Source organism: Macrobrachium nipponense, chromosome 9 (genome assembly GCF_015104395.2).
Source record: "Macrobrachium nipponense isolate FS-2020 chromosome 9, ASM1510439v2, whole genome shotgun sequence".
NCBI lineage: Eukaryota > Metazoa > Arthropoda > Malacostraca > Decapoda > Palaemonidae > Macrobrachium > Macrobrachium nipponense.
Window position 1 is genome coordinate 9,644,855 of NC_061110.1, and position 24,869 is coordinate 9,669,723.

The 24,869-nt window shown below is 36.8% G+C and overlaps 3 protein-coding genes across 4 annotated transcripts in view; 2 read left to right on the forward strand and 1 right to left on the reverse strand.

Moving 5' to 3' along the window:
• Positions 1–8,518: 8,518 nt before the first annotated feature.
• On the forward strand, positions 8,519–14,266 carry LOC135218617 (uncharacterized). The gene is made up of 6 exons (XM_064255050.1): positions 8,519–8,702; positions 9,120–9,195; positions 10,442–10,605; positions 11,998–13,211; positions 13,685–13,799; positions 14,262–14,266. The coding sequence occupies exons 1-6, from the start codon at positions 8,519–8,521 to the stop codon at positions 14,264–14,266; spliced, it is 1,758 nt and encodes a 585-aa protein (XP_064111120.1).
• An 83-nt stretch (positions 14,267–14,349) lies between these two features.
• LOC135218304 (pH-sensitive chloride channel 2-like) lies at positions 14,350–17,451 on the forward strand. Its single transcript, XM_064254525.1, has 4 exons — positions 14,350–14,477; positions 14,972–15,331; positions 15,902–16,130; positions 16,856–17,451. The coding sequence occupies exons 1-4, from the start codon at positions 14,388–14,390 to the stop codon at positions 17,305–17,307; spliced, it is 1,131 nt and encodes a 376-aa protein (XP_064110595.1). The 5' UTR covers positions 14,350–14,387; the 3' UTR covers positions 17,308–17,451.
• A 3,511-nt stretch (positions 17,452–20,962) lies between these two features.
• The window catches only part of LOC135218643 (alkaline phosphatase-like), a 107,093-nt gene continuing 103,186 nt past the window's right edge, over positions 20,963–24,869 (reverse strand). For both annotated transcript variants that reach the window (XM_064255083.1, XM_064255084.1), the window contains exons 8-12: positions 24,154–24,361; positions 23,170–23,304; positions 22,796–22,987; positions 22,479–22,598; positions 20,963–21,934 (exon numbers count right to left, since the gene is read on the reverse strand). In XM_064255083.1, the coding sequence (XP_064111153.1) occupies positions 21,675–21,934; positions 22,479–22,598; positions 22,796–22,987; positions 23,170–23,304; positions 24,154–24,361 (915 nt within the window). In that variant the 3' untranslated portion in view covers positions 20,963–21,674. The remainder of the gene's footprint in view (positions 21,935–22,478; positions 22,599–22,795; positions 22,988–23,169; positions 23,305–24,153; positions 24,362–24,869) is intronic.

Sequence of the window (24,869 nt, forward strand, 5' to 3'; positions counted from 1 at the left end):
CATAAAACCTAGATCAACATGTTCGGTTTTAAAAAACTCGCATTTAGATATTTTACTCTGAGATTATTTGTCTTTGTCTCTGTAGCACTAGCTCTACTTTATGTGAATGTACTTCTAAGGTATTAGAAAAGATTACAAGACCAACCATATAAGCATGTAGGGTATCCCTTAAAAGTCTCCAAACACTATATTATAATTGGGGCGCAACGTAAGCCGGAGGCATACGTAAAAATTGATAATGTCCCCTGAGTGTGCTGAAAACGGTGTATGAGGTACAATCACTTAGGTAATGGTATCTGGTAAAAGCATTTAAGTAAGTCCAAGTTGGTGAAAAAAATTTATTCTAACCTAACAGAGATAAGATGTCGTCGGTACATGGCACTGGAAACTATCGGGAGTCGTTTCCTTGTTTAAGCGACAGAAATCTACGCAGATACGCCAAGTCCGATCTTTTATGGCATGACGTTTGAGGGAAAATTATATGGGCTTTATATGATTTCCTAATGACTCCTATTACTAACATTTTTCAACTTCGTCATTTATCTCTATTTTGAAATTTCATTGAGAGTCTATGCGAAGGTACGTATATAGCTTTATGTTTGTCCTTAGACCGTATTTTGTTTTCAATGACATCCGTTTTTCTCCCAGAGATCACTCGCTAGTGGAGAAACTTCCTGGTATTCAGGTAGAAGATAAAAAAATTCTGCTGAATCACCTCTGCTTGAATGACTTTACGGATATTACTTTAGATAGATTATCAGAGAGATTCATCCACGACTGGTTGGGCGTGATTAAAATTAGCAACATAAAAAATGCGATATTTTATAACTTCCGTATCCACGATATGTATACTTTTAGGGCTTTGTTCGCGGAAATCGTTATATTTCAGAGTGTCGGGAAGGATTAAAATTTCATTTCCCAGCAAAGTCTTTTTACACGCACTAAGACATTCGAGGGTGCATGCTTCTCGAGATTTTGCGTGCAAAGTGCGACTGCGGTTGTGGGAGAATTCTGTTGGGTCATTTGAACAATGTTACGATTTATGAGACAAATGTATAGTTCCTTTATATAAGTTATTATTTGATTAACTGTCTCATTTTTGTTCAAACGGATTTTAATATGTTTGAAGGTTTATCGGATTTCCCTTTGATAAACACGCCTTATTTTGCAGGATGTAAGTTTTAATATTTTGTATACCCCTAGATGAATCTTACAATTACACTAGATACAGATCAATGTTTTTTATAACTATAGAGGTATCTGTAAACGCTCGCTTATCCGGACTTCTCATTAGGGAAGTTCGAACAACAGACGGTGAGTCCGTAAATACAGGATATTTCGTGTACTAAAGGAATAAACAAGATATTCTAATTTTTACGGCGCGTACAGTCGGGCTTTATCCACCACTACTTATAATAACAATTACGTATTAAAAAAAAACGAAAACCTGCTCTGATTACTTTATACGGTCGTGTGTTTCATAGGAAAAATCCTTTTTAATTCAAAAAGATATCGGTATGTATGACCAACATCGCTTTTCCCCACTCTGCTAGAGTCGCTTATTGTATGGAATTTGCTATGCTTTGAACACTTTGGCAGTTTTTGACTGACCTTGACCGCTTGACTAGGTGACACAGTCACCGAGTTTGCTTGTTTGATTCTGAACGGGCTACTGTTTCTATTTTTTTTTTTTTTTTTTTTGTAATAATTAAGATCCTTCTCTTTATTACCATCGGCAACGTATTGTGTGTTTTTAGCATTATGTTGCTGGTTACGTATAAAGCAATGAATGACGAAACTATTAGGAACTGAGCGATTACTATAAGACAAGTTATCACTACTGTATTCAATATTAACTGTTTGTACTTCATTCTTTGCTAAAATTTGAAATAGTGAGGGATCCTGGTCAGCGCATTTAGCCTGATGAAAGTTTTTTACAGACATGTTATTCCTTGCAATCCAGCCATATTTTAAAAGTTAAGTTGAGTCATTGAGGTTCGATATTTTATATAACTCAAAAAACTCAAGGCTAAAACTGCGATCGGGACTTGCAAAGGAGCATTTATTGTCATGACCCGAAATAGTGTTACCTCTAATTTATATAGATTTGTACGGGTGTTCCACTTGTTTTTTGTGTGTTTTCTAATCACTACGGTGCTTAACGACCCTATCCATGCATCTGTATAAATACAGACGTCCACTGCGTAAACGCATATTCACTGTTTAATATGATTTGTTACGTAAGGGATTAATAATCACCCAAAATGATAAAATTAACATAGTATATGATTATGATATTTCAGTAGAACTTCTGGAAACAGACACTCAAAGATAAAAACTCGCAGTAGCGAAATCTCAATGATGTTGATAATTTCTGTAAAAAAGTAAGATTAAGAATGTCTCGTAACTTCAGCCACAGGAATAACGAAATTCGACCTGCAAAGGAAACACTCAAAGTTACTCCAAATGAATAAAAATTGTACTTAGCTTGCTTTTGTGGGAAGTCACGGTGTTCCGATAACGACACACGGCCTTGGCCTCCTTCTCTATTTAGCGGATGACCTGGTTTGGCTTCAGTTTCCCCCGTGCGCGTTGTTTCGATGATTCGAGCCCTTGAAAATCCGATGCTGCAGACGCGTTCGGTTTGTTTCTTGGAGTGCCGGAAACGCTCACTAACGATGTTTTCTTGAATGATTCTAATGAGAGACGAAGCTTGCGTTGTCGTAGGAAAAAGGACACGTCGTTTTGTTTCTTGAAGTTATTCACTAATGATGATACTAAGTTGCTTGAAGAATCTCTTGCTTTCGTCGTCGTTAAAGAGTTCTGTTGTTTTCTGAAGTCGCTCACTAACGATGATACTATGTTGCTTGAAGAATCTGCTGCTTCCGTCGTCGTTGACTTCTTATGATACATGATTTATTATTCTGGTTTTTCTTCGTAAGACGTTGTAGAGTTCTTCTGGTACGCTGGCCACCAATATTAGGGCTTGTGCCTTGTATGATAAGGCGCCCTATGAGGTAATGTTAGACTAGCGATAATATTACGCTAAGTCGGTTGGTATTGCACTTCCATCTTCAATGGAGTGTCTGGGGTTTGTAGATCATTTACGAAGTCGGTATTATCTTGTTGGTTATGACGACGATGTGTTAAAACTCATGGTGAGGAGGTTCTTGTAGAAAACACGAAATATAAAACTATATGTATTCCTCTGAAGTTTTACTGCTGAAGATCAGATATGATTGTACAAGTCTTCTAATAACGATAGCTTGATCGCTTCTGCCAATGATGATGGCTAATCCTATTCTTCTACATGATAAAGCTTAGGTAAAGAGGTACAGGTCTTCTAATGACGATCGCTAACTCTGTTCTCCCTGTCTACCATCTCTGTTACAAGTTATGAAGGAACAGACAGTAGTTCGAACATATGAACATACATACAAATGACATAGTTTCATACGAACACAATCAAATGAGACACGCTACAGATCACGTAGGCTGTTTGAAATTATAGGTCGGGGTAGTTGTCTCAAGCAGGGAGCTTGGACTAATGTTTATAAACAATTGAATGACTACAGGTGACGGCATGTTATCTTAGCCTACATACTTATTGTATACGTCATCTTTAGCGTCTCTAGTCTGATCCCATTCCTGCAAGCAATCTTTTATATATATGGACTAACATCCATATTTTTATTATGTAAACACTTACAAATGCAGCAACTCTTGTTCAAACAAGTCAGATAATGCTAATTTTGATAATTGTTGAAATAATTTTCAAGTTCAGTTTTAGTTCTTTCAATATTCTAATATACTTGTAATGTGTAATGTAAGTTTTTAATGTTGAATAAATGACCAGCAGCTATTGGGGTAACTTTACAAAATGACCAACGATACTAATAGTCATTTTGCAAAAATGACCAAACTTCTGGTCATTTTCAAAATGACCACAATTATTTGGGCATTTTGCATACTGACAGATATTTTGGTCCTTTTCCAAAATGACCGGGCGAGTTTGCAAAATGACCAATTCCTCAAAATGACCGTAACATATATATATATATATATATATATATATATATATAGATATAATATATATATATATATATATATAGATATATATATATAGATATATATATATATATATATATATATAGATATATAGATATATATATATATATATATATATATAGTATATATATATATATATATATATATATATATATATATAATATATATAACATATTATATATATATATATATATATATATATATTATATATTATATATATATATATATATATATATATTAATATATCATATATATATGTATAATATATATATATATATATATATATCATATATATATATATATATATATATATATATATATATATATATATATATATATATATATATATATTCCATATATATCATATATATATATATATATATATATATATATATATATATATACTATATATATATATATATATATATAGTATATATATATATATATATATATTATATATATATATATATATATATATATATATATATATATATATATCTATATATATACATTATATATATATATATAATATATATATATATATATATATATATATATATATATCTATATAATATATATATATATACTATATATATCTATATATATATATATATATATATATATATATATATAATATATATATATATATATATATATTATATATATATAGTATATATATATATTATATATATATATATATATATATATATATATATATATATATATGTATATAATATATATATATATATATTATATTATATATATATATATAATATGATATATATATATATGATATATATATAGTATATATATATATCTATATATATAATATGTATATATATATAATATATCTATATATATAATATATATATATATATATATATATATATATATATATATTGGGTACTATAGGCCAATGGTGATGAAATGAGCCATGGGAAAGGGCTTGCTGACTTAATAAAAACAGTGACCCCTGCTAGGGATCAAAAACTGAGAAAAAATTAAATACATGTGACTGAATTAACGTAATGCAATTTTTAATTGGTTACTTTGGTCACTCACTAAATTGTAAGTCGAGAGAAGCCATACTGGACGTAATAACCGTTCCTAAATAGAGTCAACCTCATCCATCCATTCTCCGCCAAATAATATATTTCACTACTGAAATATATTAACCTCGCTCCTCTTACAATCTTATATGTCAATAATTACGGCTTTCATTCTACTACTTCTTTCTTCAGGAGTGAAGTTCGTCGAAGTCGAGCGAAGGCATGAAAAGCGTCAATCAATAATGATTTGACGTGAAGAAAATTCCATAGAAAAGTTCTCTCTCTCTCTCTCTCTCCATTAATTGGCTATTCCTACGCGATGTTAAAATCGATCAAATGGCATTTAATTGGTGACATGGCGAGTCTTTATTCCTGCGTTGTTCTTCTTCATTCTATTTTTTTTCCTCAACGGAAATATAATTGCATTGTCGATACTCCTGACGTGCTGTAGCTACCTATTAGCGAGCGCCTCGTTAGAGTGTGATAAGATGAATGATGGTTATTCAATAGACGACGAGTGTTCTGGCGTTTAGAGGTAACCGAATACAAGAGAAAAATCTTGTCAAGTTTAACGGACAATATTTTGAAAGCAAGAACGAAGGTAAATATCCACTGAAAGTTATTCAAAAGTAGTACTTGGTAATGTAACGTTTAAAAGTAATACTATGCTATTTAATGTCTAAAAGTGACAGTGTTATGTAATGTTAAAAGTGATATTTGTGTGGTTATAATGTTTAACAGTAATATTATGCTCTGTAAAGTTTAAAAGTAATCTTGTTATATAATGTTTAAAGTAACGCTGTGCTCTGTAATCTTTAAAATGAACCCTGTATTATGTAATGCTTAACAGCATTACTGTAATGTAATGTTTAAAAGTAATACTTAGTGATGTCATATGGTGACAAAAAGTGTATATGACGCCATAACATTAAACTGAGGTCATGCAGTAATAAAAACGGACGATAAAGGACGAAATCCCGAGGATATGCAAGATGGAATGCTTCATCTTGAACTTATGGTACTAGACAACCTCTAACGGTTCTAGTGCCAGGCCATTAGACCAAACACTCATCAATCAATCAGTCAATTTACTTTGAACTCTTGAGTAATATAAGAAATGAATTTTACACATGGCATCCTTCCCAGTTCATTATTGGCACTTTGAATAAAACACTAAAGGAAAGACAAAAACAAGCGACTGCGCATGCGCAGTGCTGGTGTTGCATCTCTCGCACCAAAAATCAGTTGCATGGTGTCGGTGGGGCTGGATAGAACAGAACCAGTAGCTCAGTTGAAAGGGATAGAGACTGACTTATTTATGAGAAATACAGATAAACACAGAGAGAAAATGATGTCTAAGAGGAAGTGAAGTGAAATATAAGAAGAATATTTTTTTTATTTATAAATGAACATGTTTAAGCATAATCTTTGAACTATACTTTTGAGTACAGATGGAAATTACTTCAATAATGAACTTGAAATTACTTAAATAATGAGCTGGAAATTTATTTAAATACTGAACAGAAAATTACTTATATAATGAGCTGGAAATTACCTAAGTAATGAGCTGGAAGTTATCTAAATAATGAACTGGAAATTACTTAAATAATGAACTGGAAATCATTTAAATAATGAGCTGGAAATTATTTAAATACTGAACTGGAAATTACTTAACTATTGAACTAGAAATTACTTAAATAATGAGCTGGGAATTATTTAAATACTGAACTGGAAATTACTTAAATACTGAGCTAGAAAGTACTTAAATACTAAATAGAAATTACTTAAATACCGAACCGGAAATTACTTAATGAAATGGAAATGGCTTGAATAATGAATTAGAAATTACTTAAAAACTGAACTGGAAATTTACTTAAATACTGAACTGGAAATTACTTATATATTCGAAGTGATTATCAGTAATTCCAACCCAGGTGTTCATTATGTGCGTCCGTCCTCTTGCCTTGATTTGGCTTATCGTACATCAGACAACACGTAAGTGATTTGCAGCCGATCTTGATAATCACCGGAAAACAGAAGCAGACAAAGAATTTCAGAGCTTGGTCTTAAAAGGAGAGAGAGAGAGCGGAGGCTAGGCCTCCTAAACGATCCGGGGAACATAGAGTGAGGCAGAAAATTCCTCATGTACTAATAGAAATAACTGAAGTATTCTTAACTCTGTGGGGACTGGCCAACCTCTAGCTTTGGAACTCTCTCCGTGCTTCTGTATTTCATTACTTCCATCATGCTTTTAAAATCTTTTACTACAATTACTCACGTCCTTTATTTATCTGTTATAGTTAATCATCGTAATGTTAATGAATAAATTACAATGTTCTCATTATAATGACACAATTGCTGAGAATTACATTTTTTTAGCGAATATAACCAACAGTCATCTTTACATAATTCGTAATTACTTTCACTGCTGAAACTGTAAGTAATTATTTTCGTGACAGTGACTATATACCAAGTAGTTAATTACACTACAGTGACACTGTCATCTCTCGTTACCTCTCCCCAACACTGTCACATCTAATCTCTTGTTTTTTCCCCAACATTGTCACATCTGATCTCTCATTTTCTTTCGCCAACGCGTAATCTCGTTTTCTTACACCAACACCTATACGCGTAATCTCGTTTTCTTTCCCCAACACTGTCACCTCTAACATCTCATTTTCTTTCTCCAACACAGTCACCTCTAATCTCTCGTTTTCTTTCCCCGACACTATACGTCTTTGTAATCTCTTGTTTTCTTTCCCTAATACCTATATACGTGCAATCTCTTGTCTTCTTTCCCCAACACCTATACGTTTAATCTTTCGTTTTCTTTCCCTGACACTATACATCTTTGTAATCTCTTGTTCTCTTTCCCTAATACCTATATATGTGCAATCTCTCGTTTTCTTTCCCCAACACTATACGTCCTTGTAATTTCTCATTTTCTCTCCCTAACACTATATACAGGCAGACCCCGGGTTACAATGGGTTCAGCTTACGACGTTCCAAGGTTAAGGCACTTTTCAATTATTGTCATCAGAAATTATTTCCGGGGTTACGACGCAGGTTCCAGCGTTACGACGCCTACAACGCTGATCTGGCACAAGAAATATGACACCAAAAATGCAAAATAATCAATATTTGAAGGTTTTTCGGATGAAAAATGCAATAAGAATGCAGTTTACATAAAAGTAAGGTTTTCTTAGAATTTTTGACGATATTCCGGCTTACGGCGATTTTCGGCTTACAACCCATCTCAAGAACCCCCGTCGTAACCCAGCGACTGCCTGTATGTGCAATCTCTCCTTTTCTTTCCCCGAAAACCTATACACGTAATCTTTCGTTGTCTTTCCCCTAACACCTATACGCCCAATCTCACATTTTTTTCAGTGACGTCATGTATGGAGAGCCTTGTCATGCAGAGAGCGAGCGACGAGGGCCAGAGCGACTACGCCCTGGCGGTTCACCCAGTGCCGCACTTGTTCAACTTCTCCCTCTGCTACTCCATCAAGCCCTACAGGATCCACCGCGTCATGGTGGTGGTCAGCTACGCCACGGCAACCAACGACAACGAGATTCGAATAGGTACGTTATGTTACTGGAATAGAATGGTGTATAAAATTTAGGCCAAACGGCCAAGCAAGCGCTGGGACCTATAATAGGGCATTTGGCACTGAAAGGGAAGCTGTGAGTAATAAATGGACCTAAAAGTGTAACAGGAGGAAAGTCTCGCAGTTGCACTAATAAGCAATTGTTAGAAGGGGTTGTAAAGTAAGATGGACGAAGATGTAGTACTATAGGAATGAAAGGAGTTGCACCTGGGAGTCAAAGAGACGTTACAAAGGCCCATAAGTAGTTGCCTACAGTACACCGTGTAAGCTATATCATATGTATCAATAATTACAAGCTTTGAACTGATATATTATACTACAAATGACAGAGAATTAAATCTTAAATGTGAAAGTTTGACTCATAACTAAAAGAGTGATTTTACATCCACAGAGCACACACCAGAGACATGGCGCGTACTTGTTTACAAGAAACTGAATTCACTCGTGCACGAACTCGTACCATACAGGCAAGTCGTGATATCACCTTCTTCATGATGACTAATTTTTAAAGAATATTTCTTTGTAATTTTTCTTAATTTTTACCAGTACTACATGATAGAGTCTTGGAAAACTTTCCACGATCAAACTGTGTTAGACACCAGAGTACAATTTTCAGCAACTTTCTTCATAGAACTGGGAATTTTTCAGTCACTTGTCCCAACAGTTAACTTTTCAGTCTCTTTTGGCACTAAGAAAGCTCCTCTGCGAGTTCTCCTAGAAGATGATAATTTTTCAATGCAATTTTCATCAACAGAAGTGTTTCAACTTCCTTTCCTGTCCAGCCAGACAGAGAATTTTGTTCTGTGGCTTTTCGGAAGTCTGCAATGAACTGATGAGACACTTTTAATCAGTGACTCTCTCCCAGAACAGATGGTCAACATTCTGCTGTAGCCTTTGGATGTGGAAAGGCAATAACACCTTCAACCTCTCCATGCAAATCGACAACCACCTCTCGCAGCACCTAACCATCACGTTAGCTGAGAAGCCGGAAGGAATGGGGTAGGTGAACACTCGGTCCTCGATGTGTTGTTGATGTTGTTTTTGAAATAAGTTAGCTTTATGCCACCACGGGCTCTCGCTCACAGACCAGTCCTCAAGCCAATCCATTAGACTGCTTACTGAAGTCTTGATAATATTCAGATATCCTGTTACTGTCTTCCCTGTGTCACCTTCTTCTTGACTACTCTGCCTCCTCTTGAACATCATTTTCATGTTTCATTAAAATGTGTCTCAAATAATGACCAATATTCCTTCACTAAACCTGTTAGTATCTCCTCATTTTACCTCTCACAGTGTTTATTACCCCCCTCCTGCCATCATATTTCCGCAAACACACCCTGCTAACTCAATGACCCCATCCATGGATCTTTACACTTGCATCTTCCTTCTGCTTCGGTGTCCTCAATCTTAGTCAGTTTTCTATCCATTTTCTCCTACTATGCTGTTCTCATATCCTTATCAAATTCACTTGTTTAATCATAGTAACTGCCACATTTCAACTGTTGCTCCTCATTTAAAACTTATGTGTATTCTATGTTTTGCTATTCCTCATTACATCCATTAACTTGCACACCAGCCTACTCTGCTTTCCTACTACTACAACTACAATGCACACACACGCACACACACACACACACACACATACTCACCAATTATTCATTCAAATTTTTCAAAAACACAGCCCATACAGAGAAGCTTTTGCACTTATTCCAGGGGTGGTGGATCCCTCATCCTAGGCCAAGACCAGGATGAAGTGGAAGGACTGTTCCAGAGAGAGCAAGCCTTCACGGGCGAGGTGGCCAAAATCGGCATGTGGACTCATCCGGTGTCACGCGGTGACCTGGTCAAGATGACCACGATGAAGGAACCTTACGAAGGTCAGAAACCATGTTGTTTTTTAAATGTAAAGGCTCGGAAGGATCAGTAAACCTAGTGATACCTAGCTCAGGCAGGATGGAAACTAGGCAAGGTGGGGGGGAAGATGAAGATTGGGGAGTAAACCCAAGGGAAATGAAAGAAGAAAGACTGTAAGTCATGGAAAACGGGAGATGGAAGACAATCTCAAAACATGGTAGTTAGAGGGACTGAAACAGTCACCTAACCATGTGCTGGGTGACTACAATTTTATAATCACCGAACATAACATTAAGACCTACTTTTCCTTGATATATGAAAAGTGGGCATAAGATTTTGAATCATTCATAAATTACCACTTAAGCCCTTATTACTATTCCGTATGGGAAGGGTGATATTAGTTTTATTTATTCATTTATTAATGAGTTTTGAGTCGTGTATCATTATTTCTTAGTTTTTATTTTGTTTTATGAAATTAGAGCCAAGCATTGGGGCACTTTTGGCCATTCTGGGTTGAAGACAGTGAAAAGCTGGAATTGCAATAAGAAGCAATTATATTATTATTATTATTATTATTATTATTATTATTATTATTACTTGTCTGCAAGCTTCCATACACTGGATTGCCCTTAAAGTAAAAATTAAGAAAGCAACAAGAATAAATGTCAAAAAAAATTCAATTAAGAATTTAATGATACATTAGAACATGCTTAAATAAATCACAGGTAAAATAGAACTAATACTTAAGATGAAAGTATCAGATGCTCCCGCAAATAGCTATAATCCGTGAATAGTAAAAATCTTTATAACATCGCTTAAATTTAAAACTTCCTATTTAGTTAGTTAAAACTCAAGAAAACTCCACTGAAAATGTTTATACCTGGTTTTCTTAATAGTTTTATCATAAAATGTGCATTTATGATGAAATTGCTGAAAAAAACCAGGAATTTTGGGATATTTCTCATAGAAAATACTGCAAATAGGCGATTTTCTGCAAATATTGGAGGTATATCTTCCACAGAGAAATCCCGGAAAACGTGAGTCCCGCGAATGCGGGGGTTCACTGAAAAAAAATATATATATACATTTACATATATATATATATATATATATATATATATATATATTATATATATATATTATATATATACACATATATATATATATATATATATATATATATATATATATATATATATATATATATATATGTAAAGGTATATATATATATATATATATATATATATATATATATATATAATATATATATATATATATATATATATATATATATATATATATATATGCAGGAGAGTTGCAAAGCATGAATTAGTTTGAGATGTAATAATAAATAAATAATGATCTATTAATTTCTATGGCAAGAAAAAAATCTCGATACGAGCTCTCCTTCACAGGCAGCATCATTCCATGGCCCGAGGGATGGAAGGTCAAAGGCAACACTACGTGGAGGGTCATACCCTCCGGCGAAGAACTCGTCGGGGGAACGGAGAACCTGCTGCAGTTCATCGGCATTCCTCGCTCTCTGGAAGAACACAACGAGCTCTGCTACACGCTCCAGGGGGAACTCGGCTTCCCGGTGTCCACCGGAGAAACAGAGACCCTGATGGCCAGTGCTTCACCCTGGCTCTCACACTGCGTAGGAGGGTCGTTCGTGATATTCATGTGGCTGGGCATCACTGACAGCGGGCACGAGGGCATCTGGAAATCTTTCAAGGGCAAAAGTCTGAATTACACAAACTGGAAACAGGCGGAACCGAACGGGGGTATCAATGAGAACTGCGTTGCAGTCATGGGGATAGGTGATGGCATTGGAAAGTGGTATGACATCATGTGTGATGGTACACCACTCTGCGCTGCTTGTCGGCTGCGCAGCCGACCAAGGCTGCGACTGCGAGGAATCTGTATTAAGAACCAAGATATTGATCACCATTATGTCCTTCATCCAGAATCACACAGAGGGCTCTATTTCACAGGGTTTTCAAATTCAGACATCAAAATGATAGATGCGCACCATTACGGACTAGTCTTGCAACACATTCGATCACATATAGCTGTTTTGAAAAGTGATACACTGACAGTATCTCCCGTAGGAAGGCACTGTTGGGATGTCATACAAGAGGAATATTGTTCAGATGCATCTGTCAACTCCTCTGTTATACTAGTGCTATCACCTTGTAGAGAGGACCAATTCACTTGCAATTCCGGCATGTGTGTCCCACTTGCATCCCGCTGTGATCACCAGGAGGACTGCGCTGATGCGTCAGACGAGCTGAACTGCACAATTGTAGTGTTCCCGCCATCTTACCGTCAAGAGCTCCCTCCTCCTTCTGTTTCCACAATACGTGAAGAAGATGAATACTCCCAATCCTTCCCTGATCCTTCATCTCATCTGTACGGCCAACCAGAGGACACTTCGCCATTATCTGTGTATCTCTTTATGGACATTACTGACGTCACTTGCTTGAACTCATTAGACATGGAGTTGACATTAGAGTTTACTCTACACTTGTCCTGGAGGGACTCGAGACTCACTTTCAATAATCTTGCTGATGACCACAATTTGAACAGAGTTCATCTGGAGATAGCACGTTCTCAATGGATACCTGAAGTAAGTTATTTGCTCAGGATTTGTGTCTCTTTAATATGGGAAAAAAGACATAAGTAAAGAAACTCCACAGTTTCCACTTTTACAAGTCTCATTGTTGAATCATCACGTTTTTGAGGTTCAAATTATTGATAGTTTCAAGTCAGTGGGCCATATCTACTACATGTGATCAAAATTTCAATTATCTAGAAAGCAAAACTGCACAAGATTATAACTGAATCTCAAGGACATTTTCAAATGCCCATGGGATATTCGAAAAGTATTTTCATTAAAAGTTTTCATTGAGATAATGTTTGTTTATCTTATGCTCAGCCATCATTAATCACATTTCATCTTCCAGCCTGAATGTAAAAGTGGTCACTGCTTATTCGTTTTCATATATTCAACTACTATCAAGTAAGAACACATTAACAGCCAGAACTTGTTACAACAACCAATTATGCAGCCTTTTTTTATTTCATTTCCTTTGGAATCAGGTCAGTTTTGACAATGCCCAAGGTAACAGCCATACCTTGGTGGATGCTGAAACTAGAATATTTGTGCAGCGTCAAGGGTCCCCAACGATTTCCTCTCACACACATCCTTTTGAAGGTATGTCTATATTTTGAGATATCTTCACCGTCTCCTCCTTTTTCTTCTAATGCAGACCATGTCCTTTTAAGTAAATTTACATGTGGAGCTGTTTTAAATACTTTCTCATCATTCTCCAGACTATCAGTTCCATTTAATTGGGTTGGCTGTGCAAGTCCATGAAGACCTAAGCCATTGTATTATGCTTGAATATTCTTTTTACTTTGCTGGCCAGACCTGGTAGCAACTGTTCCCCTTTCTTTGATAAATTCATGTACAAACAAATGACTGAAAGACACAAGATAGTGTTCTCCAAACATTTTAAACAACTATGGCTATGTCCTGGTATTAAGGTTCAGGACAGAAAATTTTACTTCCTAAGTATCAACAGTCATCACTGTCTAATGAAAGTTCTATGGAAAAATTGGTATTACAATCATACAGGACTATGTAGATGCTGAACTGTTGTTAATACTCCTGCAGCATGATAATGTTTATCAGCACGAACCTTAAAATTCCATTTGGAAAACGTATTTCTCAAAAATTGTTACTGTTAATTTGGTGTCTCTTGCAGATCTCCAATACAGTGGTCTAGAAAACACAATTTCAATGTCCCGCAAGTACAACGTAACGTTCAACTGTGCCCTTGATCTCCTGATGTATCCGTTTGACAAACAGACATGTGAAATTGTACTCAAGGTAAGTTTGTTACAAAACTGTGTGATGCAATTGATGGCTATTCTCCATGATTTTGTATTGATCTAGAGAATGCCACATAGTCTTGCCACATTTCTGTATGATGCAACTGATGGCTATTCTCCATGATTTTGTATAGAACTGGAGAATGCCACATAGTCTTGTACACTGATTCCATTTCTGTGCTATGTAATGCCATTTAGATGTCTGCATGTTTGCTTTTAATATCCGGGTTCATAAGAAATTAAAACTGAAAAGGCCATGGAAATGACTTTTTTTATATAAATGAAAGGGGCTGACGCAACTTGGGTGTGTGTACAAAACCATGTCAGTGCTCAAAAGTTAATTGTAAACAAGGTTGCATGGCTTCCCATGCAGTGAAAGAGACAACACGGGAATGATCACTTTGGGGTGGCTTGATTTCCAAAAGGTGAAAGCAGGAAGTGGTGGCTTGGTGTTAACAGTCACTTATATTTCAGTGTGATTTTCTCAAACAGATGACCTCTGGAACAAATGAATACATCACCCTAAAGAGTGACAAGGAAGGGGTCATTTACTCCGGAGGCCAACACCTGGTTGAGTATGAGGTCACCGGAGTGGACTTGAAGTCCCTGGAAACAGGAGAAACCACGCCGAGCTTCCAGCAGACGCCTTTCGAGTCTCCCTTACCAGCTGAGGAACGAGTCCTGGAAGGAGAGTTCGCAGATGTTTCCACTGGATCCAAGTACTCCCGCCTGCTGGTGGCGCTCCATTTCCGTCGTCGCTACGGATTTTACCTCATCAACACCTTCCTGCCAACCTCCCTCATGATCGTCATCGCCTACCTCACGTTCTACTTCAAGGTGGAGGACTTCAATGTGAGTGTGAGCCTAAATTTTTGGGGTTTGAATGCAAGTGTTCATTTTTGGTGCCTAAATTCTGATTGGTCAATGAACATCCCGTTTCATAGATTTTTCTAATTCGGAGTTGACTGTCAGGTGAAAATAGCTTGTACTAATAATTGTCCCAACATCATTATTCATTTCTATTAGGGCACGCTCTATATACGGACTAAAATTAACACATGAAGAGTACACAATCACGGAACTTTAGTTAATTAGTTATGGAGGCTACTTGTAAATTACCTGTTTAAAAATGCTGTTGTCACTTCCCACACATCATCAGAGTTGTAATCATTTAACTTGTTCTGGTCTGATGACTACAAAGCTTGGTTTTTAAAGAAAGCTCCCACACCAGGGTGCACTGGCCCTGTAGAATTCCTTGAGCACAGAAAACATTCTCCTTTCCTCTCCTGAGCATCATAATGGCATTACCAACTTCCTGCTCCACCTATTTTTCTCAAAATAAACATATCCAAGGAGTCTATAAGAACAACACATTACCAAGATTGACTTCTGTACCTCTTCCTTTTCTTATTTGTTGGCCAGGATCGCATTATGGTGTCACTGACCTCCCTACTGGTCCTCTCTTCACTTTTCAACCAATCCTCATCATCACTGCCCAAGACTTCCTACTTCAAACTGGTGGATGTGTGGTTTCTCACCAGCATTGTCACCATCTTCATCATCATCGTCATCCAGACGGTTCTCGAACACCTGAGGGAGTCTGAGATGGAAAGGCGCCTGGTTCCAGCGAGGAGATCGACTCGTTTTAAGGGTATGAATTACACATTTTGCTCCTTTAAGTAAAAAAAAAAAATTTCTCACACCTTGGGTTATGTCAGGTGTTAGCCTTCCAGTTGACAGAAGTCATTTTGTTATAAGGGTGCCAGCACCACCTACTGAACCAGGTACATAAATCACCTTTTAGATTAAGCAAAACACAATAGGATTTAAAAGGGTTATATTCATAGCAAACATCAGTTATATACAGAAACTTTCTAAACTTTTAAATCACTGGGATAATCCCATGACAGTGCTATAAAAATATGACAATGTTAAGTTTTCTCAGCCACTATGTCGTTGGGATAATCCCTAGTCAAGCTCATAAAAATAGACCTTGAAATGGTTAGTTTTCCAAAATTACTGAATAACTGTAATAATCCCCTGTCAGGCTGCTCAACTGGCCTTATGTCAGACTAGCCATGAATTATGAATTATGAATTGACCTCACGGCATCAAAGTTCACAAATGCTGCAAATGTTATAACTTTGTAAAAGGTATTCCATACAGCCTTAGGTTCAAGGACAGAATATAGTTCACAGTAAGGCTCAAGGCATCACAGCTTCTCTTTATCGTAGATATAGCTATTGTATATCACTACAACTTGATATTGAACTTGACATGTTAAAACCATGAGTACGACAGAAAGAATGAGCGACCAATGATACCACATTCCATCGAGACAATGATTTCACGGCACCTATTTCTTCTTTCTCTTAGGCCTTATCAAATCCCTGGCAAAGTCCAACATCCGCCAAAGGATCTCCACGGAAAGGAAGGAAAGACAGGCAACCGCAGGAACATCCTGCAGTGCCTGGAGCTCTGGGAATTCCCTCCTACAGCAGCAACCCCAACAATCTCTGACGCTGAAGAATCCCTGGGGAACGGACCACCCTCTGTCATCTGCAGAGACAGAGACTGAGCTGTCGACCAGCAACCAGACTCAGCAACAACAGCCTCTTCGGAAGTTGGCTCCCATTAGGCTCTTGAACGAAGAGACCCATGAACTTGGAAAGCAGATGGGCGAAGGCCAGGTGGTGAAAGGAGGTCACCATAAGCACAGAGTTTCATGGAAATTTTGCAGTCAGCTGAGCAAAGTGGCACTGCTGATCATTTTCATCATTTTTCTGATTTCTTACTGGGCACTAGCTCTCAGTTCTTATCAGCTGTAAAGTTAATGCTAACAGTGAGATGTTACACTAACCTAGTGTGCATATGCATGCACATGTAGTATCTAAATTTGGCAAGATTATTTCTTCTTTGACTATATGTATATTACATTACTTTCAAACTGTGAAATACCAAAATGTATAGAATGACTGATCCTTTATATAACTTATTACTTCCAAGTAAAAACATCCATATATACATATATATTATATATATAATATATATATATATAATATATATAGATATATATATATATATTTCACATGAATGGGGTTACTGAACACAGCAAATATAATTTTGACAGTATTCTTAATGTCTATTTTCCCTCTTCGACTAATAATTCTTTGGTCTCCCACATCAGATCTAGTTTCTCATTGTAAATCTTTGTTAAATATATATTCAGTTCATCTAACAATTCTTAACTCCAGTGGGAAAAAAGGTTTTAGAAGGGTGGGACAGAAAAAAGGTATAAAATACATCGGTCACAACATAATCAGTCCGTAAAATTCATTTCTCATACATATTAGCAGTTATATTTGTCCAAAAATGTTCTATAGCATGGAAACTTGGCAAGGACACTTAGGGAAGATGCATCCTAACTTAAACTTTCCTTATATAACTTGGCCTAGAAACCAGTGGTGAATCTAGAAATCTTACATGGGGGGACATAGATATGTATAAGTAACAGGTACAGATATACAGTACATATGTATATATATATATATAGTATATATATATATATATAATATATATAATACATACATACACACACAGTAATAGGCCTAGTAGTAGTAGTTGAAATAATGATTGCAAATTTTTGGGTCTATAATAATGATGCATCAAAAGAAAACAACATTCTTTTATTCATATCCATGGGCAAGGGGTTCACGTGACCAGGAATCCCCCCACCTTATATTTGCCACTGCTAGAAAGTAGATTAATACTAATAGCCTATCCCAGCCTACTTTTTTTCTAACCTAACCTAACGTTCTCTAACCAAGCCTAACATTCCCTAACCTAACCTAACTGTCCCTAGCCTAACCTAAATTAACCTAACCTAGGTTGCTAGGTCATTACCTTGTCGGGTTGTATAGCCCATTCCCCCACCCACCTAGACGTTAAGACGGACTGTACAGCCCCCATCACCCACACCCACTAGGCCTAGAGGGGCCGTAGGCCTAATAAGTAAACTAACCATTTGAAAAAACAACGAAAGTAAAATTCGACCAAGCCATATCTAAGACCATTAGAAAAACCCATTAACACATTTCAAATCACAGACGAGTTAAATAACGGTCTAATTCATAACATAAACAGTTAATTAAGGGATATTATCACATAAAATGTCAAAAATAAAGTACCAGGTAGGTAGGTAGGCTATATCTTGAGGGTATTCACTTACCTTAATAAGACCGTCATATACGGGGCCTGTCCACCCAAAAAGAGTTAGAAGTCGGCCAATATCCATCTAAATTCTATAACTATTTTTTAAACCAAATAACGCTAAAAGTAAGCTTTTTCATTAGCGAAAAATTCGTTATATTTAAGTTCCCACACTACGTTCCATAAGCTCGCGTGGTCGTGATTAAGTAACGTTAGTTGACAAACGTTCGTAAACGTTCATTATCAGTCACAACTAACTGTTGACAACAAATTTTTTATCGTTTTTCAAAGTAAAAAATATATTTTTCATATTTTCATTCATTCTACAATGTCTAGCAAATCGTTTCTTATCAATTTATGGAAAACAAAGTAAAAAGTCTAGCAGATTCGTAATGGAAATATGAATTCATATAATAGAATTACATTCTAGAGATAGATGAGGGAGTGATAAATCGCGGGTTAGGAGTGTAACGTTATTCCCTTAATTTTGTAGGTAATAATAGGCTTTATGATATCATCTCAGTTTCAGTGAGAACATCAAACCCATCCATGGAATATTATAGACATATGAACTTTTTGGATGCTTGTTCTTTTCGTTCAATCTGTCATTTACGGAGAATGTGAAATTGCCCGTGGTAAAATGGCAGCCAGCTTTTTAGCCGCCTGAGCTATCTCTATTTTTCGCATTCTATGTTTTGAGACAATCTCTCAAAAACATATCGATAGTTTTGTTGTTTATATGTGTCATAAATAAACAAAATATTGTTGTTTTGAGTTGTAATATTTCAAAAGTAAGTTATAAACAGTGCCATGTATGGGTTTTGATTAATGTATATTTTTTAGCGTAAGCTTAAACAGTAATTGAACATCGGTTTACAAAGGGATAGTGCTATTATGTTGTGTATTTATGTAAACTTCTGTGCGGGAATCAGTGCCTAAATTGCGTTCTTGCATTGAAAGAGCTGCCAGTTTAACGTTTAAGGATACCAAAGCTATTAGTAAAATTACAAACGATTAATTGGAAAATCGACGTAGAGGCCCTAAGACAATGGTTTAGCTACTGTACTGATCTCCAGAACTTCAGTGTGTGACCTGTAAGTAGGCTACAACATGGTAATATAAGCTACATAGGTAGTATTCAATTATATAGGTATTTTCGTTAGATGGGAGTGCAATAAGATAAAAAATTACGTTAGTATATCGGCTAAGTAGCTTAATTTTCAAAATCACCGCACTCATTCTCAGGTCGAGGCAACAGTATGGGACTTTGAACCTGGGTAGTATCCATAAGCTACTAGTAGACAAAAAAGAAAGAAAGAAAATGAAAAGAATTGAGTAACGTTAAATTTTTCCGCCTCACGAAAGTTTTTATATTTATTTTCAACAGGTGATACTAAACGTAATAAAACCGCAAGCGCCTTACAATTTCAACACATTAGTCTTGCACTAGTAAAACGTATTTAGTTTTCTTGGTATTATAGTCTCGTATTTTCCACATTCTAGTCTCCTTAGCCATCACGTTACCTTTTTGAGACTAGGGATATTATCTAGTAATAATCATCATCATCATCATCATCATCATCATCATCATCATCTCGGGTCAGGTGTTCCTCACCAACGAAAGTCTCGACTTTGATCCCTGGTGTGGACTTTGCCCTTTTCCTGATAAATATTTTGTTCCTTATAGTTGGTCCAAGCAGTGATTAGCTATATACACGGTACGTAGTCGACCGAGGTTAAATATTTAAGAAATTTATAATGTTAATCCAAGATGAATAATGTCCTCACTTTCACAAATATTGGGCCTCGTTGGGTTTTGGTCATTCGTTGGACTGTTGGTTTGTGTGATGTTGCATGGAACCGGTGGTTATTCAGCAACGGGACCCACGGCTTTACGTGATTTCCGAAGCACGTCGAGAGTGAACTTCTATCACCAGAAATACACATCTCTCACTCCTCAGTGGAATGCCCGAGAATCGAATTCGCGGCCACCGAGGTAGCACGCCAAATTAATTGGATTGATGGCTACTGCTATTTATTATTGGTTTGGTTTTGAAGTGACATCTAGCGGCAGAGATCACCATCAATGTACAGGTGTCTCCTACCTGGATGGCCTCTTGGTACTTAAAACCATCTTTTACCTAATACCGAGGAGAACCGGTCTTAGCAACTAGGCCGAGGTCTTGTGATGTAAGTCGTTTTGAAGACAAAAAATAGAAGTTGTAATCTGCAAACCCCAAGAAGCAGGAGATGGAAGTCAAAATAAACCAGTAAATCATTTAATTATTTTATAGATATAAATAAATTACATTTATATATTATATAAGCGACAGTTTCAAACCGGGTTTCCTGCACAGAGAAGGAAATGAAAGCTAAGGAGAGAGTGAGGAAAAAAAACGCATTTAAACAACTCAAAATTTCTCGAAAAATTCAGACAGAAGTGTTCCAGTATTTTGCACAGCTAATTCCCCCAAAACTAAAGCGGCAAATGACGTTACAACAACTAAGTACAGCGTCACAAAAGCAGGTTTTCTACCATTTTTCAGCATCTTTCTGCCAAACTTTGTAGTACTAGCCAGCCAAGAATTGATTGATTTAAACCTCTGATCTTGTGTCTTCATAGCGTAAACTGGTGGGAAAAAAAGTTATTCAAGCTCACGCTGGTGTGGCATCTCTATAATGAACAGACGCAGTTTTCAATGTACATAATTTGCTTTAAAAAATATAGTTGGTACGAAGTTTGATGCCTTGTCGCTGAAAGATGCCAGAAAACGTACTAGCGTGACGCATCCTTAAGACTTTCTCACATAAGGCAAACACAGAATAATATAAATATATAAAAATATCTGTAAAGAATCTCTGAAAAGTGATAAGAAGGTAGGAGGAAAACCCGTAACAATAATGGCACGATGAAGGTTATTTTTTTTTTCACAGTTGGTTTGTCAACATCGTATATTTGGCGGGTTTTTTAATCTCCCTAACATCATCAGCCTAGCGGCGTCCAACGTCTTGCACCTCGGCTACGGTTTATCCTGTTAAACGACCGTCTGCCTCCGTTATTACCACAGAAAGTGAGGCCTTTCCCCACGCATGCCGCGTACGCTAGGGCGTGGGGTATGTAGTTCTGCTCGTAGACGCCCGTGAAAAGGTGCGAAAAGGGACCGGACGCCCATAGGCCTACGTCTTCTCCGGCGTGAGCTGCTGAGTTGATGGGTACTGCTCCGGCTTGCCTGTAGTTGACGTCATCTGTAGAAAGACTTGTTTTTAGGCCCTAAGTTTGAACATTATGGCACAAATAGATTCGTATTACATGCCCTTAATCTTGGTATCACATAAATACATAATTAAAACTTCAGTTTTACCTCCAAAATGTTGCTTACTTAATTCCTGTTTACTCACGTTAGTCACAACATGGGAAGGAGATTGTAGAGTGACTGAGTTATTTATTATTTGTAACTTCAATCTTACATTTAGTTTCGTTGAATAAACGTTTATCATGGCTTGAAAACAAAATGCTGTGATGAATATATTTCATTATAAAAGCCAGTTCATTTTAAGAGCTTTACTTAGGGGAAGCAAATCCAGTCATGTAAAACGAATTAAGATTGTCCCCTTCTTATTTATTGTTTTAAATTGCTTCGTACACCTTATTTTTTAAATGACGCTGTTGAATTTCCTCAAGACTGAGGATTAAATCTGCTTGTATATCTCGAAAGAAGAAGGATAATCCTTTGTTTATGAACAGCCATTTTAGACCGATAGTACAAAGTTTTACGGTCTAAATACTTACGCAAGTTGTCTTCTGAGGGGTCGGGTCTGTGCCCGTTGATGGACGGGCGATAGCCCGGCCCGTTACCGTAAAGGATGGTCGTGAAGGGCATGTAGTCATCGTCGCTGTAATCGCCAAGACCTAAGAAGAAAAATCCGTTAAAAAATAGGTTGAACGGAATATGGGTCTAATTTGATTTCCATCGTATGGGAGCTATCGTGCGCTGGTAACCAGTGCATTTATGTGTGTATTGATTCTATTGATGAGTTTTTCTCTCGTTTTTACTTTCAGTGATTATTTATCGTCTTTAATTCATTTCGTCATCTACGGAAACGCACCCAGAATGTCGGTGTGCCTGGTAGGGTATCCGTTGATGGTCATGGTGTGGGAATGGTCAGCCGTGACCACGATCAGCGTGTCGGCGGCGTTGGTCATCCTCTTGGCCACTTGCACGGCCTCGTCCATCTCCAGGGTCTCCGTCAGGGCCTTTATGGCCTTGTTGCCGTGGTGGCCGTGGTCTATCAGGCCTCCTGCAGAAGGTGAAATAAGAGGATTTTATGTGGGACGCAACAGAAATGTCCTCCTTAGCAGATCAACCAAATTATGGTACTAGTGATTATCCTCTGTAAACATTGATAAGTAAGTCAGGTCACAGATATATATATATTTTTTTTATAAAACACGAAATAACGGAATTTTATATCTTCTTCACCTTCTACGAGAAGGAAGAACCCGTTGTTGTCCTTCTGCAGGACTTCGATGGCCGCCTTGGTCATCTCGGGGAGGCTGGGGTCCATGGAGGTATCTCTCTCCACTAGGTAGTCCATGTGACTGTATGCAAAGAGGCCTGAGGAAAGATATACGTAGATAATAGATGGAAATGACACAGGAATACTAACTGGGACCATAACTAAATATTACAACCAAAAGGCTTAGTCTGTAACTAAATACGAACCTTGACAGGCTTGGCACCTATATCTTTATGAGTATATTACACCCAAAAGGCTTGATTTTTAACTAGATATGACACTAAAAGGCTTGGTCTATATCGATATAACACTTAAAAGGCCTGATCCATAGACAAGTATGCTACCAGGCAGCGTGCTTTTACAACACTGGTTTTAGATATGTGGGAAGCAGTGACATATGAATGCATTTTCTATCATAATTTAACACCTTGTCTTTAAACTCGTCAGCAAATACTACTTCTTTATTAATGAAAACGTTATTCATGTTCGTGAAAGTGATTTCAAACAGGTACTGTTTCAATATTGTACCAATATTGACGTAAAAACTGTCAGGACATTCTCATATGAGACTGTTTAGACTTACTAGATTTCCCACCTTTATGAGTAGGTTGTCCTCTGATGTGGCACAGCTTAGACTTAAATACACTTACCAAGGAGGTTATCCTCTGATGTGACACTTACTGAGGAGGTAGTCCTCCAATGTGAGTGACACTGCTGAGACTGAAATCCACTTACCGAGGAAGTAGTCCTCTCATATGACACTGCTGAGACTGAAATCCACTTACCGAGGAGGTAGTCCTCTCATGTGACACTTTATAGACTTAAATCCACTTACCGAGGAGGTAGTCCTCTCATGTGACACTTTATAGACTTAAATCCACTTACCGAGGAGGTAGTCCTCTCATGTGACACTTTTTAGACTTAGATTTCCCACTTGAACTACTCACCGAGGAGGTAGTCGGTGTTGGCAGTGTCGAGGGCGAGGAGATCCGCTTTGTTCCAGACGTAGGACGCCCTCGACCCCTGCCTCTGCTTGTTGTTGAGCCACGTGTTGATGAGGTTCTTGCCATCCTGCCTGTAGCCCTTGCGGAATTTCTCCTCGACGTCCGATTCGGTCGAGGGCAGGAAGACTCGTCTGCCTCCTCCCAGGATGACCTGTCAGGGTAGTTAGTCAGACTTGGTACTAAAGAGGTTGTTTTATTTCATGCTTTATAATGAAGACTGTATTTGTTTAAGTCTATAGGTCCCACCTGACCTCAGAGCCTGTTTTAGTAAAGATGGCCTTGATCTGTATTATTATTAATTCAATATTTACCGATTTAGTTCAATGTATGCATTAAGCCTAACGTATTTAGCAAGACGGAATAACATGTTATTCGGTCTTGGTATTTAGTACTATATGCAGTACGTTGTAAGCATTAAAGAAAAGGTGGAGCTGATTGAGATTTCGCCCTGATTCCGCGGTTTATATTGACAATGGAGACGAAATCTGTACGTGCTCCACCTTTTTTTTCTCTCTTAATTTTCCATTCACTTGAGATTGATAAGTATTATTTGGTTCAAAACGGCAAGTATGACGTTTCTCATGACTTATAACCCTTTTTATTTTTCTTTATTTATACATTACTTGTTATTTTATTTATTTTGCAGCTGAGCCGAGAGT